Source organism: Nicotiana sylvestris, chromosome 5 (assembly GCF_000393655.2).
Source record: "Nicotiana sylvestris chromosome 5, ASM39365v2, whole genome shotgun sequence".
NCBI classification, from domain to species: domain Eukaryota; kingdom Viridiplantae; phylum Streptophyta; class Magnoliopsida; order Solanales; family Solanaceae; genus Nicotiana; species Nicotiana sylvestris.
The window spans coordinates 175721034-175741275 of NC_091061.1; the positions used below are offsets into that span (position 1 = coordinate 175721034).

At 41.2% G+C, this 20242-nt stretch overlaps 1 protein-coding gene across 1 annotated transcript; it reads left to right on the forward strand.

Moving 5' to 3' along the window:
- The first annotated feature begins 5828 nt into the window (after positions 1-5828).
- On the forward strand, positions 5829-7079 carry LOC138869688 (uncharacterized). Its single transcript, XM_070147329.1, has 2 exons — positions 5829-6306; positions 6814-7079. Exons 1-2 carry the CDS (start codon positions 5829-5831, stop codon positions 7077-7079), a joined length of 744 nt encoding a protein of 247 aa, XP_070003430.1.
- The last annotated feature ends 13163 nt before the right edge of the window (positions 7080-20242 follow it).

A 20242-nucleotide genomic window follows, 5' to 3' on the forward strand; every position in this document is an offset into this window, starting at 1 on the left:
TGATGTTATGCCTTCCCAGCCAGGCCTGAGGCTGAGGCATTCGATGTCGTTATCATAAGTACAGTTTCATTTTGCAGTAGAGATGCTTCGGTTCTATTTGATCCAAGGTCTACATACTCCTATGTGGCATCTTATTTTGCTAAGTATTTGGTTGTGCCTCGTGATTCTTTGAGAGCTCCTGTATATGTGTCCATACCCGTGGGTTATTCTATTGGCGTAGATCGTGTCTATCGCTCGTGTGTGATTATTATTGGGGGGTCTTGATACTAGCGTAGATTTTCTACTTCTCGATATGGTCGATTTTGATGTCATTTTGGATATGGATTGGTTGTTACCTTATCATGCCATATTGGTCTGTCATGCCAAGATCGTTGTCGCGCCCTCTTTTTCCTTGCGGAGTCCTGGTTTCGACATCTCTTTTGGGACAACTCATTACCTTTTGGGAATTGGGTATTTGAATTTTGAAGAGTCGCCACCTAACAGATTTAAGGTGCGTTAGGGAACCTAAAGCAAATAACTCATAAACTGGTTCGCATTACCAAAGATTGGGTAAGGGATCGAAATAACCTTGAAGGGAAGGTGTTAGGCACCCATCGAGGTCCACAACTGTGGGTCCCGACCGAACTCAAATTTGGTGAATTAGTCTTATAAGCAAACAAAGTAACTTAGATAAATAGACATTTTGTTTAAAACAAGGGGTAAAGGGGGTCCTAGGGATTTTAGCCTATAGGATCACTTCTGTGCAATGCTTGGTAATTGTCTCCAAGTTGGGGTGCTATACGTTGCATTAGCGCACATGTCATCATATCCTTTACTACCCGATTACCCTCACCTTAATGGTTATATATGCGATTCTAATTAAACGTACTCTATGCGTGCATTACCTATCCCTTACTTATTAGTCCCGGAGTTGTTTAGGACTTCTAGATAAGGTGGATTTAGAACTTTCTATAGTGCTTAAAAAGAGAAAATCTAAGCGTCAGGCAAAGACAAATAAGACTGTCAGATAAGGAACAGTTAAAGGCTCACATTTTACCTCCACAAATAAGTAGGCAATTACACGTCTCAAACAATATTCAGACACTTTAAAAGACCTATAGCAGGATATCTAAATGAGCAGAAAGCAGAACATATGCAACATTTTATTAAAGCGTGGCAGAAGGTATTTGATCAGTTGCCTACTGATTTTAGGACTAGCTAAATCTGGGCAGTAAATAAGGCACAGTTTTATAATTTCAAGATTTTAGTCGCCCTACAGTCTTGCCTAGGTGTGGATTAGAGATGTCATATGAACATGGTAGCTAGTTATTAATCAGGGTGCAATAAACCAGTAAATAATTTTTACGCAGGCAGCTTGGTTCATTAGGTCCTATAGGCATGTTGTCTAGGTGCTAAAAATAGTTACAAACGTTTCAGAACTCGTTTTTATATATATAGGCTTGATATATAGGTGTTAGAATTGCTTTTATACTTATTTCCTATAGACATGATTACTATTGAGGAAACTAATTTTATACAATTTGATTGTAGGCATGATATCAAAGTGAGTGCAATAACAGTCCTAGAACATGGTTTCTAATGCACGTAGTAGAATTCATGAACATGATTGTTAAGGCTGAATTAACAACAATCTAGAGACAGGATTTCTAGCACAAATATGAATATGCATAGAAATTTAGAGCAAATACATGATGAACCTATATGCATGTTTCCTAGTGCAAGTAGATAATCATAGCAGTCCTAAGAGCATGATTTCTACTCGATTTCCCCAGAAGACATATATAAAAGTCCCTCCCATTTTACTAATATCCCCAATATCTTTTTTATAAGAATTATTATTACAAATCAAATGAATGAATTACAGAAATGAGACTGCTACACTATAGGGAGCCTGGATAGACCCAAAAGGTAAACCTGTAAAACCAGGCCTTCAACTAAATATGTAGTACCCCAACAACTCATAGTATCCAAGAGAATATTCTGGTGCATCAAAGTTCCCAAGGGCCTCAGGGACCCCGGGTAATGCTCACACCCAGACTCTTTTTAAAGAGAAATAGTCTTTGTGCAGTGTAAAAGGGCCAGCCCCAGTATGTCAGAGTTCAGAGGAGTTCTAAGTAGTGTCACAGACTCCTAAGAAATGCTCACACTGGAGGGACAAGATCCTAGATATTCTAAGAGTAGGAGTGGAAGGTAGTGATTTAAGGGTTAGGAATAGTTTTAAGAAAACAATTCAGAAGTAAAACAATCCAGAAGTAAAAAAAATTGTTAGGTTTTTTGCCCTTCCATTCTGTTCTTATGGTAGTTGGGTCGAAATCCGTGTGATGGTTCGAAAGTCGTTTCAAATATTCTTCACATCCCCAGAGAGATAGATTGTTGCCATTGTGCCTTGGTCGTCAAAAGGGGCGCATTCTAAAACAAAGGGTCTCAGCAAAAACATAGTCACAAAGCAAAGGCCCATATTGCCCAGATTTAATAGAAGGAGCTTAGCCCTGAACTCCATCAATCAACAATAGATAGGGTCAATTAGTTTAACAAGGTTTCTCATGGTCTTGATCCCTTAGCTATTACTAGGTTAACATACATGCATGTATTGATCAGAGGACAGCATGCTAGGATCAGACAGTCACACAGAAAAGCAAGCAAAGTTGAGGACATAGAGACCATGACTTAACCGGGAGTTTGTTAAGGATGAGCACTTAGAATAGGGCAAGTGGACATAGGTCTAATGGCATAGAGGCAGACATGTTGAAAGCAGGAAAACACATAGGTCTAGTTAATAGAAACATGCATGCTGACATGCTGGAAATAGAAAGCATCTTGGCCTTAATCATATATAAGTAGGCATGCTGATTAAGAGTATTATCATGAAGTACATAGGTCTAGTTAAAAATAGGCAGGCAAATAACAAAGAGCATACTGATTTAATAACATGAAAGTAGACATGCTGAGAACAGGAAGTACACAAGTTGAATCATACAGAGGTTTGAATGATAGTAAAGTGGAGGCATACCAGTTAAGAATTTGGTAATAGAAGAGTGAAGCAAATAGGATCCTAGGATCTAGCCTTGGCTTTCAACCTGCTAGACAGTGAAACAAACAAATAGTAGACGATTGTAATGGAGAGCAGGAACTTTTAGGTGTGTTCCTTCATATTTCTCTGTGTGTGTGTTAAAGAAAATGAGTGAAGCTTATATAGCATTCAATAGAGTATAGTCAATAAGGTAAAGTAGTTCGAAGGTTTGCAAATAAGGCATGAAAATAATCAGTCAATCAATTAGGAAGGACAGGGCCAATCAATAAGCAAAAAATATGGGATTGTATCGAAAAATAACTCAAATTGAGGTTTAAATAAGGTAAGTGGTGAGTCTTATAGCCAATTAGGGTCAGAACATCAGAAACCCGGCAAGTAACAGGCAATCAATCGCATAAATAAGGTAACCCAAGTAAATTAGAGCCCAATCTGGGGTTGGTGAGACATTCAGACCCCTAAATTAAGCTTAATAGGAATAGCTAAGGAAAGTAACAACAATTAGGGGTCTCAGAATAAGGAAAGCAGATAAAATTACAGTGAATAATCATCTCAGCAAAACGAAACCCTAGACAGTTGGGTTAACCATTCAATTATTAGAAATAATGGGCAAGTGTTGAAGCGAGCAATGAAACAATCAAACAATTAAGACTGGAACACAGTTATGAAAGAAAGATTAATCAAACACATAGGAAATTTTAGAGAAGTTTTTTTAGAAACAGACGAGGTGAAAACCCTAGTTAATTGGAACACTAGGATCAATTAACAGTAAGGAAAGCATAAAGCCTTTAAAGAAAAAATGATATAGAAACTCGAAACCACTTTAGATCTACACCAAATAACAACGAATCAAAACCCTAATTTGGAGGCATATTAAAATTAGTCGATGATAAAGGGAACAATTTTTTTTTAAAGAAAACTACCGTATAAACTCGAAAACATTTCATATCTGAACAAATTCAAAGTGTAAGAGATGAGGGTTTTGCGAAAGTGACAGAGATAAAAGAAAATCTGGTTTTGAACCAAAGATTCGAGCCATAAACACAAGATAATAGCACTCACAAACAAAGATGACCGTAGGTAGAACCTTAAGCGGTTTTTAACAAAATCTGGGTTGGATCTCTTCGAGATCCCTTCATGACAGAACAAAATCTAACAACCAGAAGAGGTAAGAGGCCTATAGGGGCCTCAAATCACCAGGGAATCCTATGGAATAAGTAAGAATAGAAGGGATTTGTGGTAGATTTAGGTGACGACAATAGGGTTAGGGTTAGTATCAGAGAGAAGAGAGGAGATGAGGGATTCGATGGCGGCGGGGTGTAACAAATGGCTAGGGTTAGGGGGTCATTTCGAATAAAAAAGGAAAGGGGAGAATGGGAGCCATTGATCTCAGAGATCAACGACCAAGATTAGAAGTGGTTTGGGTTGGGTAGAGGTCTTTAGGTTTTGGGCTGGGGTGGTTTGGGCTTAGGTTAAATTAAATTGGGCTGAGGGAAGGTCCGATTTTGGGTATAATTAGGGGCTATTTGTTAAATATCTATTTTACTAAATAAAATAATTTTAAAATAGCTAATCAAATGATAAAAAATGATTTTCATGCATGAAGGTGATTTAAAATAATTACTTAATATTATAAAAGTATAAAAAGTCATTTTCTATATAGATAATATAGTTATGCATATGTATATGCTATTATTGCAAAATATGCAATTAAAGTCTTAAAAATGCAAATGTAATTTTAAAAAATGAAATTAAAATATTTGAACACTTATATGGCAGCGTGTGTTCAGGAGACTAGGTGAGTCGAATCGAGGGCGAAGGACGCAGATGGGTATAAGTTGTTGTACTCTGGAGTCCTGAGGGGTAAGAATGGAGTGGGTATCTTGGTAGATAGGCATCTTAGAGTGTCTGTGGTAGAGGTTAGGTGGGTGAATGATAGATTAATGACTATCAAGTTGGTGGTTGGTGAGTGTACGTTAAATGTCGTTAGCGCGTACGCGCCGCAAGCTGGCTTTGATAAGGAGATTAAAAGGCACTTTTGGGAAGGGTTGGATGAGATCGTGCGTAGTATTCCACCTGCCGAAAGGTTATTCATAGGAGGAGATTTCAATGGTCATATTGGGTCGTCTGCAAGTGGTTATACTGAGGTGCATGACGGCTCAGTTTCGGGGAGCGGAATGGAGGGGGCACTTCGCAGTTGGACTTCACCAAGGCATTCGAGTTGGTGATTGTGAACTCGAGTTTCCCGAAGAGGGAGGAGCATTTGGTTACTTTCAAAAGTTCGGTGGTGAGGACTCAGATTGACTATCTCCTCATCAGGAGATGCGATAGAATGTTGTGTAAGGATTGCACGGTTATTCAAGGCGAGACCCTCGCAATGCAGCATAGGCTTTTGGTGATGGACATTGGTATTATGATATGGAGGAAGAAAAGGTCAGTACGAGGTCGCCTGAGAATTAGGTGGGGCGCCTTGATTGAGGATAAAGCTCAAGAGTTGGGAGGAAGGTTATCGGCTATGGGAGCTTGGAGGAGTAGTGGGGACGCGAACACTATGTGGTCAACAATGGCGGACTATATAAGGAAGGCGGCGAGAGAGGTGTTAGGGATATCTTCTGGCCGCACCGGTGGCCATAAAAGAGACTGGTGGTGGAATGCTTTTGTCTAAGGTAAAGTGGAAGCGAAGAAGGTGGCGTACCTATAGTTAGTAGGGAGAACTGTCGAGGAGGAAAGGAGAGCGAGCAACGAGAGATATAAGGTAGCTAGGAAGGAGGCGAAATTGACAGTCATAGAGGCTAACACAATGGCTTTTGCTCGTTTGTATGAGGAATTGGGGGACAAAGGCAGGGATAAGAAGTTATTCCGGCGGGCGAGAGAGAGGAGGGCTCGGGATCTGGACCAAGTGTGGTGCATCAAAAATGAGTACGACAAAGTTTTGATGGGGGATGACCAGATTAAGAGGAGGTGGAAGACCTACTTTCATAAACTTCAAAATGAAGAAGGGGAGCAGGATATTATTCTAGGTGAATTGAGGAATGCCGATAGTCTCAATGACGTTAGCATTTGTAGGCACATTGAGGCCGATGAGGTCATGGAGGCAATGCGTAAGATGAGTAGGGGCAAAGCAACCGGGCTAGATGAAATTCCGGTTGAACTTTGGAGGTGTATATGTAGAGTAGGTTTGGAATGGCTGACTAAGTTATTTAATGTTATATTCAAGACGAATAGGATGCCTGACGAGTGGAGGTGGAGTACAATGGTTCCATTGTACAAGAACAAAGGTGATATTCAAAGTTGTAACAATTATAAGGGTATCAAATTACTAAGCCATACCATGAAAGTTTGGGAAAAAGTGGTAGAAATGAGAGTGCGAAGGACGATGTCTATTTCAGACAACCAGTTTGGGTTCATGCTGGGGCATTCTACCACAGAAGATATCCACCTAATCAGGAGGATGGTGGAATAGTACAGGGATAGGAAGAAGGACCTCCACATGGTGTCTATTGATTTGGAGAAATCGTAAGATAGGGTTCCTAAGGAGGTTCTATGGAGCTGCTTGGAGGCTAAATGGGTTCCGGTTGCCTATATTAGGGTGATTAAAGATATGTATGGTGGAGCTAAGACAAGAGTTAGGAAGGTAGGAAGCGATTCAGAGCACTTTCCGGTTAATATGGGGTTGCACCAAGGGTCTGCCCTCAGCCCATTCCTATTTGCCCTGGTGATGGATGCACTGGCTCATCATATTCAAGGGGAAGTGCCATGGTGTATGCTATTTACTGATGACATAGTTCTGATTGATGAGACACGAGGCGGCGTCAACGAGATGCTGGAGGTCTGGAGACAGGCCCTTGAGTCAAAGGGTTTCAAGTTGAACAGGACTAAGACGGAATACCTAGAGTGCAAGTTCAGCTTCGAGCCGACGGAAGCAAGAGTGGACGTGAGGCTTGACTCTCAAGTTATTCCCAAGAGGGGTAGTTTCAAGTACCTTGGGTCGATTATTCAGGGGATTGGGGAGATCGATAAGGATGTCACACACCGTATTGGGGTAGGGTAGATGAAGTAGAGGTTAGTGTCGGGTGTCCTGTGTGACAAGAAAGTTCCAACGTTACTAAAAGGTAAGTTCTATAAAGCAGTGGTTAGGCCTGCCTTGTTGTACGTAACTAAGTATTGGCCGGTTAAGAAATCACACATCCAGAAGATGAAAGTATCAGAGATGAGAATATTGAGGTGGATGTGCATGCACACTAAGATGGATATGATTAAGAATGAAGATATTCGGGAGAAGGTGGGCGTGACCCTCACAGAGGACAAGATGCGGGAAGCAAGATTCATATGGTTCGGGCATATTCAGAGGAGGATCACTGATGCACCAGTGAGGAGGTGTGAGTGACTGGCTATGGTGGGCACGAGGAGAGGTTGAGGGCGGCCCAAGAAGTATTGGGGAGAGGTGATCAGGTAGGACATGGCACGACTTAGGATTAATGAGGACATGGCCCTTGACAGGGTATTGTGGAGGTCGAGCATTAAGGTTGTAGGTTAGGAGGAAGTTGTGAATATTTCTACGACACCCTCGAGTAGGACTAGACAGTTAAGATTTAGTTTTAGGATGCTAGTGATTATCTACCGATGAATGGCTTTATCTACTGGTTATTATTATACTTTCTATCTATTTTGTATTTCCTATATTGTTGTTATTTTATTATGATTATATTGATGGTACTAATAAATCGTCTCTTGTCTCCTTCTTGAGCCGAGGGTCTCCTAGAAACAACCTCTCTACCCCTCAGGGTAGGGGTAAGATCTGCGTACACATTACCCTCCCCAGACCCCACTAGTGGGATTACACTGGGTCGTTGTTGTTGAACATTTATATGAGCCTAAATGATGAATTTAGATGATTAAATCATCGTAAAGTAATAAGAGATAATTTTGAACATTTATGTAATTAAAAATACAGAAATAAATGGATTTAAGGACTTTAAAAATTATAGAAAAAATTGTAAAAATATTTGTATATGTTTGTAATTGCATGCACAATATTTGAAAGTATACATGCATGTTTTACAATATATGAGGGAAAAATTGGGTATCAACAACCATGACCTTAGCGTTGCCGGGGTTGCCTCGATTGGAGTGGAGAGGGACTCATGGTCATTCTACCAGTAATGTTATTTCTATATGAAGGCTCGATGTATGGTCGAGAAGGGGTGTTTGGCTTATTTGTCTTATGTTCTGATTCCAGTGCAGAGGTTCCTTCCATGGATTATGTACCAGTTGTTCGGGAGTTTCTAGAGGTTTTTCCTACAGACCTACCGGGGATGCCACCCGATAGGGATATAGACTTTTGCATTGATTTGGCTCCGGGAACTCAGCCCATTTCTATCCGCCATACCGTATGGCCCTACTCGAGTTGAAGGAATTGAAGGAGCAGTTGCAAGATTTGCTTGATAAGGGCTTTATTAGACCTAGTATCTCGCCCTGGGGTGTGCCGATGTTGTTTGTAAAGAAGAAGGATGGGTCGATGAGAATCTGCATAGACTATAGGCAGTTGAACAAAGTCACCATCAAGAACAAGTATCCATTCCCGAGGATTGATGATTTATTTGATCAGCTTCAGGGTGACAAAGTGTTTTCGAAGATTGATTTGAGATCTGTCTACCATCAGTTGAGGATTAGGAAATCTGATGTCCCTAAGACAGCTTTTCAGACTCGTATAGGCATTATGAGTTCCTAGTGATGTCATTTGGCTTGAAAAATTCCCCAATAGTATTTTTGGATTTGATGAATCGGGTGTTCAAGCCCTATCTGGATTCATTCGTGATTGTTTTCATTGATGATATCTTGATCTACTCCCGCAACTGAGAGGAGCATGAGCAACATCTTCGGATCGTTCTTCAGACTTTGAGAGACAACCAGTTATATGCTAAGTTTTTGAAATATGAATTTTGGTTGAGTTCGGTTGCTTTCTTGGGTCACATTATATTAGTAAAGGAAATTCAATGTTACAACCCATATCCACATGTATTAGTTCATGCCATATATTAGTTAACATAAATCCAAGAAGGAATTATCTTTGAGATGATAAGAAGTTAATCCTATTGGTCTTAAGTGATACAAGGGTGTATAAGGGTGATTAACAAGTATTAGAAGTTAAACGAATCAAGGATGTGGTAACTCGTATTTTCAGGTAAACCTAGAGGTTATTAATACACTCAAGGTCATGTATTAAGGTGTTTGAATCATATAATATCCGTATCATAAGTCTTGAAGTCAAACGAGTTATGAAACAAAAGTCGACAAACATTGTCGCAACTTAGGTTCATAAGTTTACTTAAACATTAGGTCAAATGTTTCAAATATTTTCTCCTAATTTACAAGGAATTACGGGGTGATATACCAACAAAATTAAAAATCTATGAGTCTAGTTTCCAACGCATTAAACCGTTCATCGATACGATCTCAGAGTAGAGAGATATTCGCATCTTCGCGAGACTGCGCCAAGCACCTCTCTATGGGGCCCACTAAGGCGGTTTAAGATATTTGGACCTATATAGGATGCCTCCAACCCGTTTTAAGTCATTTCTTCTCACTATTTTCAGACCTTAGAACCCTAGGAACATCCTCTCAAGGTTCTCTCAAGATTCAAGACCCAAAAAAAGGGCAAACAACACAAATCAAGTGTCGGGAATTCCGTGGCGCTAGTAAGTCTCTTGTTCTTCTTGTTGTTGCTCATTTTTGTGTCGTTCCAGCTCATGTGGGAGGTTGTTTTAAAGGGTTTATGTTCTGTAAATACTCCCTCATGTTCTTAATATCAATCCTAGGTGATTTCAAGCCTTCTAAAGTGATTCTAGTGCCGAAAAACACTAATTGATCGCTAGTTTTGCTTTTTTGTTGTTGTGGCAGCATTGGAGGGATATTTCATGGAAATTTAAGGTCAAATTGGAGTTGTTCTTTCTGTATAAAGGTAAGGAACCTCTTACTCTATATGTATTTAAGATTATCCAAGTTGCGGCTAAGCCATTGAAGCTAGAACTTGTGAAATATATATCGAAAGGCTTGGTAGTAATGTTATTGTTTTGTGGACTATTTTGCGTTGCTGTTGGGTTGCGTATTTTACTACTGTTTTGTGGAGTTTTGGAGGAGGAAGGGTGTGGAGAAACACCATATATATGTAGGGTTGTGGTATGATAGTTATTCGTAACATTTCTAGGTCGTTTGACACGACTACGGTGGTCGTCGTATGTATGGAGTGATTAGGCTGTGTGTGGACTATTTTGGGAGGCTCAATATGTTTATTATTGATGTTGTTTGGGCTGTTTGGTGATTGTTTTGAATGGTGTGAGGTCATATATATAGGGGAGGTGCTGTCCGTTTCATCGTAAAATAGGTTGTGGTCGATACATAATAGTTATGACGCTTAAATGATAACGATAGTATCGTTTCTCTTATTGTAGACTAAGGAGTTTTGACAATTGCATAGCTTGAGATTGGGGAAGTATATACAAGGTATGTGAGGCTATCCCTTTCCTTCTTTTGCACGACTCCGATTGTACATAATGTAATGAACGAGCTTCCAAGATACTCTACTCTTAGAAGCTAGCAGTACTTACATTGTTTTCCCTCTTATGGAACGATTGATGTTAATGTTGCTTCTCTTATTCTTATGTTATCAATGTTGTTGGTACTTCCTGATTCTTATAAGGTTCATAGTGAAGAGTTAGTCCTAATAACGTGTACAGAGGATACCGACCTTACATCACTCCGAAAGGTTTAGAATGTGATTCCATGAGTCGAGCATGCATTATATATATGTATCTATTTTACTCTACCAAGCCACGCTATAGTTGGCCGGGTACAACACCTATTGTGCAACCACTAATCAATTGGGTTTTTCTGAGCTCCACGTGGCCGTGTACAATTCTACCGAGCCTTATGATGGCCGGGTATGTTTTTTACCGAGCCTATTATGGCCGGGTACGATATGATGATGATGCCCACAGAGGCAAATGTTTTAAAGGTTTATGTATTTATACATATGTATCATGCATTTCATGTCAGTAGCCCTCAGAGGTACTAAGATATTATAGGTTGTATATTCTCTATCCTTGCTTACATTAATGATCGTATTTATGGTTCTCTGCCTTACATACTCAGTACTTTATTCGTACTGATGTCCTTTTATTTGTGGACACTGCATGTCGTGCTGCAGGTCCTGATATACAGGCAGGTGCAACTCCCCCACCACAGTAGGCTGTCCAGTTCAGCGGTGATTGGCGAGATCCCTTCTCCGGACTTGCCTTGGTCTTGGTATGCATTTTTGTTATAGACATTATGGGTATGTCGGGGCCCTGTTCCGGCTATGTTGCAGCACTTATGTTTCTTTAGAGGCTCATAGACAAGTGTCGACTCATGTATAGTTTGGTATGCCTTGTCGGCTGGTTTTTGTTGTATAGTCTTTCATGGTAGCGTGGTAGCTCATACCTTATATGTAGTTTCTTGATTGTCTGGTCATCCCCTGCTATGTATGTTCATGCCGTCATATTTTATTGCTGGTTGTCCATGATCCAGGTCTACCATTTATATTGATCTCGTCAGCCCTAAAAGATAATAATGAAGGTTAGATGAAATGTACGTTGGTGCTCGGCAAGTATGGTCGGGTGCTAGTCATGGCCCTCTAGTTTGGGTCGTGACAAACTTGGTATTAGAGCAGGTTGTCCTAGGGGTTGTCTATGAGCCGTGTCTAGTAGAGTCTTGATTATGGATGTGTAGCGCGCCACATTTATAATCAGGAGGCTACATGACATCTAGGGTTGTTACCTTATTCCTGAATCTAGATCGTGCGTAGAGTTGAGTCGTAAGTGTTCGTCTCTAATATTCACCTTGTTTTCTTTCAGTGATGCCTTCGACTAGGAAGCAAACGATTAGTAGACGGCTTGATACAGCAGCGGGAGAGGGTACCAGTCAGGTGCCCCAAGTCAGAGCAGGACAAAGTGAGGCTCAAAGTGAGATGCCCTCTCATACCTCATCTACTCCATCTCCTCCAGAGGATATTAGAAGGCACCCAGCGCCTCCAGTTCCTCCGTCTGGCACTCCAGACCAGGATATGCGGAGTGCTTTGCAGTTATTGACTAGCTTGGTAGCTGCTCAGGCTCAGAGGCAGAATACAGGTGCTGCTGAGAAACCAGTTAGTACAAGAGTTCGTGATTTTATTAATTTAGACCCTCCAGTGTTTACCGGATCAGACCCCAAGGAGGACCCACAGACTTTTATTGACCAGGTTCATCGTACACTTCGGGTTATGCATGTTAGTGATACAGAGGCAGTAGAGTTGGCTTCTTATCGGCTACGGGATTTAGCGGTTCTCTGGTATGATAGTTGGGAGAGATCCAGGGGTCCGAACCCTCCTCCAGCTGTGTGGAAGGAATTTTCTGAGGCCTTTCTTCGTCACTACTTGCCAGTTGAGATACGACGAGCTAGAGCTGATAAGTTCTTGAACCTTAGACAAGGTAATATGAGTGTGCGAGAGTACAGTATGCAGTTTGATTCTTTGGCAAGGTATGCTCCCCATATGGTGGCCGAGATAAGTGATAGGGTGCATATGTTCGTGAATGGGTTGGGACCATATCTGATAAATGAGTGTACGACAACCTCCTTGGTGGAGGGCATGGATATTTCCCGTATTCAAGCTTATGCCCAGACCCTAGAGGATCGTAAGCGCCAGCAGAGGGCAGTTAGGGAGCAGGATAGGGGCCAACATAAGAGGGCGAGATTTGCAGGGTATTCTGATGACTTCAGAGGCAGCATCAGGCCATAGTTTTCGAGGAGTTCGGCGCCACCTGTAGCTAGTGCTCCTCCACAGTTTCAGAGGCCTCGATATGATCAATCCTATTCTGGTCCAGGTCAGAGTTCGCGGGCATCTGGCTCGCGACATCACAGGGATACTAGTCAGATGAGACCCCTAACACCACATTGTGATCAGTGCGGCAAGGTCCACTTTGGACTGTGCCGTCGAGGTTCTGATGCGTGCTATTCGTACGGACAGCCTGGCCATATGATGCGGGATTGTCCTAATAAAGGAGGTGATGGTATGGCTCAGCCGACTGGATCTGTGTCTACTTCTTCCTTATCAGTTCGACCTCCAGCACGGGGTTTTCAGCAGTCGACAGGTTGTGGTAGAGGTAGAGGTACAGTGCTGAGTTTAAGGGTTGGTCAAAATCGAACCTATGCTCTAGTAGGTCGACAGGATCTCGAGTCGTCTCCAGATGTTGTTACAGGTATTTTATCTGTGTTTTCTTATGATGTATATGCGCTGATTGATCCGGGATCTACATTATCATATGTTACACCCTTTGTGGCTAATAAGTTTGGCATTGAACCTGAATTGATAAGTAAACCCCTTGTGGTATCTACTCCAATAGGAGATTCTGTGATTGCTAAAAGGGTATATAGAGGTTGCACTATGATGATTTGTAGTCGTCAAACCTCGGCAAATTTATTTGAGTTAGAAATGGTTGATTTTGATGTGATAATGAGAATGGACTGGTTGGCCTCATGCTATGCAAATGTTGATTGTCGTACGAAGATGGTTAGGTTCCAATTTCCGGGTGAACCCATCATTGAATGGAAAGGGAACATTGCTACACTGAAAGGTAGGTTTATTTCCTATCTTAAGGCAAGGAAAATGATCTCAAAAGGTTACATTTATCATCGTTCACGTTAGGGATGCAGAGGCGAAGCCGCCTACTCTACAATCAATCCCCGTGGTCAACAAATTTCCAGATGTTTTCCCAGATGAACTCCCAAGCCTTCCTCCTGAAAGGGAGATTGAGTTTAGCATTGATATGTTGCCTGACACTCAACTGATCTCTATCCCTCCATACAGAATGGACCAGGTAGAGTTGTGAGAGTTGAAAGTGCAGTTGAAGGACTTGCTTAATAAGGGATTCATTAGGCCTAGCACTTCACCTTGGGGTGCGCCAGTCCTATTCGTGCGGAAGAAAGACAGGTCGTTACGGATGTGTATCGACTATCGACAATTGAATAAGTTTACTATAAAGAACAAGTATCCACTTCCAAGAATTGATGACTTGTTTGACCAACTCCAGGGTGCCAAGTATTTCTCCAAGATTGATTTACGTTCAGAGTATTATCAGGTGAGGGTTAAGGAGAAGGATATTCCAAAGACGTCCTTTCGGACAAGATATGGGCACTTTGAGTTCTTGGTGATATCGTTCGGGCTAACAAATGCCCCAGCAGCTTTGATGGATCGCATGAATACTATATTTAGGCCCTATATTGATGTGTTCGTGATTGTATTCATTGATGACATTCTAGTGTATTCTCGTTCGGAGGCGGAACATGCGGGCCACTTGCGGATAGTATTACAGACGCTTCAAGATCGTAAGTTATATGTTAAGCTCTCCAAATGTGAATTCTGGCTGAACTCAGTAGCATTCCTTGGCCATGTGATATCTGATAAGGGTATTAGTGTCGACACTCAGAAGATAGATGTAGTAAAGAATTGGCCGAGACCTACAACACCATTAGAAGTCCGCAGCTTCCTAGGGCTAGCAGGATATTATAGGCGGTTTGTGGAGGGTTTTCCTCTATATCATCACCATTGACTAAGTTAACACAGAAAGCTACCAAATTCCAGTGGTCTGACACTTGTGAACGTAGTTTTCAGGAGCTGAAAAATCGATTGACATCCGTACAAGTGCTCACTCTCCCCGAAGGAATAGAAGGTTATATGGTATATTGTGATGCCTCAGGTATAGGTTTGGGGTGCGTATTGATGCAGCATGGGAAGGTGATTGCTTATGAATCAAGACAATTGAAGAAGCATAAAAAGAATTATCCAACCCATGATTTCGAATTGGCTGCAGTAATATATGCTTTGAAGATATGGAGACACTACTTATACGGCGTCCATGTTGACATCTACACAGAGCACAAGAGTTTACAATACATCTTCAAGCAGAAAGAGTTGAATTTGAGGCAGCGTAGGTGGTTTGAATTACTGAAAGACTACGACGTCGAGATATTGTATCATCCCGGTAAAGCCAATGTTGTGGCAGATGCTCTCAGCCGTAAATCAATGGGAAGCTTAGTACATATTGAGGCAGGTAGATGGGGGTTGATTAAAGAGCTTCATCAGCTAGCCAATATGAGAATCAGATTGTTAGACTCTGATGACGGAGGTGTTACTGTACAGAATACATCAGAATCATCTTTGGTAGCCGAGGTAAAAGCACGACAATATGAAGATCCTATCTTAGTACGATTAAGAGAAAGCATTCAACAGTGTAAAAGTATGGCTTTTGGGATCGGAAAAGATGGGGCACTGAGATACCAGAGCCGATTGTGTGTGCCTAATGTGGCAGGGTTGCGAGAGAAGATTATGAATGAGATTCATCAATCCCGATATTCCATCCATCCCGGCTCGACAAAGATGTATCATGATGTCAAGGAGCAGTATTGGTGGGATAATATGAAGAAGTCTATTGCAGAATTTGTAGCCCAGTGTCCCAATTGTCAACAAGTAAAGATAGAACATCAGAAACCCGGTGGATTGCTTCAAAATATAGAGATTCCGACCTGGAAGTGGGAGGTGATTAATATGGACTTCATTATTGGATTACCTCGCTCTTATCATAAGTTTGACTCCATCTGGGTGATAATTGATCGACTTACAAAATGTGCCCATTTTCTGCCAGTGAAGACAACTTACACGGCTGAAGATTATGCGAAGTTGTATATCAAGGAGATTGTTAGGCTTCATGGTGTGCCCGTATCTATTATATCAGACCGAGGAGCTCAATTTACGGCTAACTTTTGGAGGTCTTTCCAGAAGGGTTTAGGCACACAAGTAAATCTCAGCACTGCATTTCATCCGCAAACTGACGGACAGGCTGAACATACCATTCAGACACTGGAAGATATGCTACGAGCATGTGTTCTAGATTTTAAGGGGAATTGGGATGACCATCTTCCACTCATAGAATTCGCCTACAATAATAGCTACCATTCCAGTATTAAAATGGCCCCATACGAGGCACTATACGGGAGGAGATGTAGATCACTAGTTGGATGGTTCGAAGTCGGTGAAACAGAATTATATGGGCCAGATTTGATTCACCAAGCTATTGAGAAGGTGAAAGTGATACAGGAGCGATTGAGGACGGCACAAAGCAGGCAAAAATCTTATTCTGATGTCCGACGTCGTGATCTAGAGTTTGAGGTTGGTGATTGGGTTTTCCTGAGGATCTCACCAATGAAGGGTATTATGCGTTTTGGGAAGAAAGGTAAGCTGAGTCCAAGGTATATCGGGCCGTATAAAATTCTTCGACGGATTGGACAGGTTGCTTATGAGTTAGAATTGCCATCCGAATTGGAATTTGTCCACCCGGTATTCCATGTATCTATGTTGAGAAAATGTATTGGAGACCCTTCTCGAGTCGTCCCTATCAAAGATGTACAAGTTACAGAGGACCTATCATATGAAGAAGTGCCAGTGGCGATATTAGATCGGCAAGTCCGCAAGCTGAGAACAAAAGATGTAGCTTCCGTCAAAGTATTGTGGAGGAACAAAAATATGGAAGAAATGACATGGGAAGCAGAAGAGGAGATGAAGTCTAAATACCCTTACTTATTCCAGAATGAAGATAACAAGGATGCTGGTGGAAGACAAGATACATTGGAAGGTGAAACGGCTCTATGAGGTAAGCAATAATTTGAGAATACTCCTCCTTAATACAAAATGGTGATATGTAGATAATGTAAATATGCATAATGCTTTGTGTAGCCTTGTGAAGCCATATGTTGGGCTTAATTGCTTGCAAGTTTTGCTAGTGACCATTTTATAGGGGAAAATTGATCGGAAATTTCCATTGGAATCCACGATGATTTAAACTCCCCATGAACCCTTACATTCGAGGACGAATGTTCCTAAGGGGGGGAGGGTGTTACAACCCATATCCACACGCGTTAGTTCATGCCATATATTAGTTAACATAAATTCAAGAAGGAATTACCTTTGAGATGATAAGAAGTTAATCCTATTGGTCTTAAGTGATACAAGGGTGTATAAGGGTGATTAACAAGTATTAGAAGTTAAACGAATCAAGGATGTGGTAACTCGTATTTTCAGGTAAACCTAGAGGTTCTTAATACACTCAAGGTCATGTATTAAGGTGTTTGAATCATATAATATCCGTATCATAAGTCTTGAAGTCAAACGAGTTATGAAACAAAAGTCGACAAACGTTGTCGCAACTTAGGTTCATAATTTTACTTAAACATTAGGTTAAATGTTTCTAAGCTTTTCTCCTAATTTACAAGGAATTACGGGGTGATCTACCCACAAAATTAAAGATCTATGAGTCTAGTTTCCAATGCATTAAACCGTTCATCGATACGATCTCGGAGTAGAGCGATATTCGCGAGACTGCGCCAAACACCTCTCTATGGGGCCCACTAAGGCGGTTTAAGATATTTGGACCTATATAGGATGCCTCCAACCCGTTTTAAGTCATTTATTCTCACTATTTTCAGACCTTATAACCCTAGGAACATCCTCTCAAGGTTCTCTCAAGATTCAAGACCCAAAAAAAGGGCAAACAACACAAATCAAGTGTCGGGAATTCCGTGGCGCTAGTAAGTCTCTTGTTCTTCTTGTTGTTGCTCATTTTTGTGTCGTTCCAGCTCATGTGGGAGGTTGTTTTAAAGGGTTTATGTTCTGTAAATACTCCCTCATGTTCTTAATATCAATCCTAGGTGATTTCAAGCCTTCTAAAGTGATTCTAGTGCCGAAAAATACTAATTGATCGCTAGTTTCGCTTTTTTGTTGTTGTGGCAGCATTGGAGGGATATTTCATGGAAATTTAAGGTCAAATTGGAGTTGTTCTTTATATATAAAGGTAAGGAACCTCTTACTCTATATGTATTTAATATTATCCAAGTTGCGGCTAAGCCATTGAAGCTAGAACTTGTGAAATATATATCGAAAGGCTTGGTAGTAATGTTATTGTTTTATGGACTGTTTTGCATTGCTGTTGGGCTGCGTATTTTACTATTGTTTTGTGGAGTTTTGGAGGAGGAAGGGTGTGGAGAAACACCATATATATGTAGGGTTGTGGTATTATAGTTATTCGTAACATTTCCGGGTCATTTGACACGACTACGGTGGTCGTCGTATGTATGGAGTGATTAGGCTGTGCGTGGACTATTTTGGGAGGCTCAATATGTTTATTATTGATATTGTTTGGGCTGTTGGGTGATTGTTTTGAATTGTGTGAAGTCATGTATATAGGGTAGGTGCAGCCCGTTTCATCGTAAAATAGGTTGTGGTCGATACATAATAGTTATGACGCTTAAATGATAACGATAGTATCATTTCTCTTATTGTAGACTAAGGAGTTTTGACAATTGCATAGCTTGAGATTGGGGCAGTATATACAAGGTATGTGAGGCTATCCCTTTCCTTCTTTTGCACGACTCCGATTGTACATAATGTAATGAACGAGCTTCCAAGATACTCTACTCTTAGAAGCTAGCAGTACTTACATTGTTTTCCCTCTTATGGAACGATTGATGTTAATGTTGCTTCTCTTATTCTTATGTTATCAATGTTGTTGGTACTTCCTGATTCTTATAAGGTTCATAGTGAAGAGTTAGTCCTAATAACGTGTATAGAGGATACCGACCTTACGTCACTCCGAAAGGTTTAGAATGTGATTCCATGAGTCGAGCATGCATTATATATATGTATCTATTTTACTCTACCGAGCCACGCTATAGTTGGCCGGGTACGGCACCTATTGTGCAACCACTGATCAGTTGGGTTTTACCGAGCTCCACGTGGCCGGGTACGATTCTACCGAGCCTTATGATGGCCGGGTACGTTTTTTTACCGAGCCTATTATGGCCGGGTACGATATGATGATGATGATGCCCACAGAGGCGAATGTTTTAAAGGTTTATGTATTTATACATATGTATCATGCATTTCATGTCAGTAGCCCTCAGAGGTACTAAGATGTTACAGGTTGTATATTCTCTATCCTTGCTTACATTACTGATCGTATTTATGGTTCCCTGCCTTACATACTCAGTACTTTATTCGTACTGACGTCCTTTTATTTGTGGACGCTGCATGTCGTGCTACAGGTCCTGATAGACAGGCAGGTGCAGCTCCCCCACCACAGTAGGCTGTCCAGTTCAGCAGTGATTGGCGAGATCCCTTCTCCGGACTTGCCTTGGTCTTGGATGCATTTTTGTTATAGATATTATGGGTATGTCGGGGCCCTGTTCCAGCTATGTTGCAGCACTTATGTTTCTTTAGAGGCTCATAGACAAGTGTTGACTCATGTATAGTTTGGTATGCCTTGTCGGTTGGTTTTTGTTGTATAGTCTTTCATGGTAGCGTGGTAGCTCATACCTTATATGTAGTTTCTTGATTGTCTGGTCATCCCCTGCTATATATGTTCATGCCGTCATATTTTATTGCTGGTTGTCCATGATCCAGGTCTACCATTTATATTGATCTCATCAGCCCTAAAAGATAATAAAGAAGGTTAGATGAAATGTATGTTGGTGCTCGGCAAGTATGGTCGGTTGCTATTCATGGCCCTACAGTTTGGGTCGTGACATTCAAGTGGATCCTAAGAAGATTGAGGCAGTCAAGGATTGTCTTAGACCCACATCAGCTATAGAGATCCATAGTTTCTTAGGTTTGGCGGGTTATTGCCGTTGATTTGTGTAGGGGTATTCATCCATAGCACCCCCGATGACCAGATTGACCCAGAAGGGTGCCCCATTCAGGTGGTCAGACGAGTGTGAGCCAAGCTTTCAGAAGCTAAAGATAGTTTTGACTACGGCGCCAGTGTTGGTGTTGCCCACATGTTCAGGGTCCTATACCGTGTATTGTGATGCATCTCGTATTGGACTTGGTGAGGTACTGATGAAGAATGGAATGATTATTGCATATGCTTCATGATAGTTGAAGATTCACGAGAAGAATTATGACCGTGCGGATTCAGGTATTGATATGATGGCATGTGAGTTGTCCGTGCTTAGCGCTTGGGCTTTCGGAGACCGTCCGGAGTTTGTACACACCCCCAGTGGACACAGAGTGTTGACTATATTGAGTGTTGAGTGTTGAGTGATGAGTGATGGAGTGACATTGCTGTGAAGTTGTATTTATTTGTGTTGTTTCTG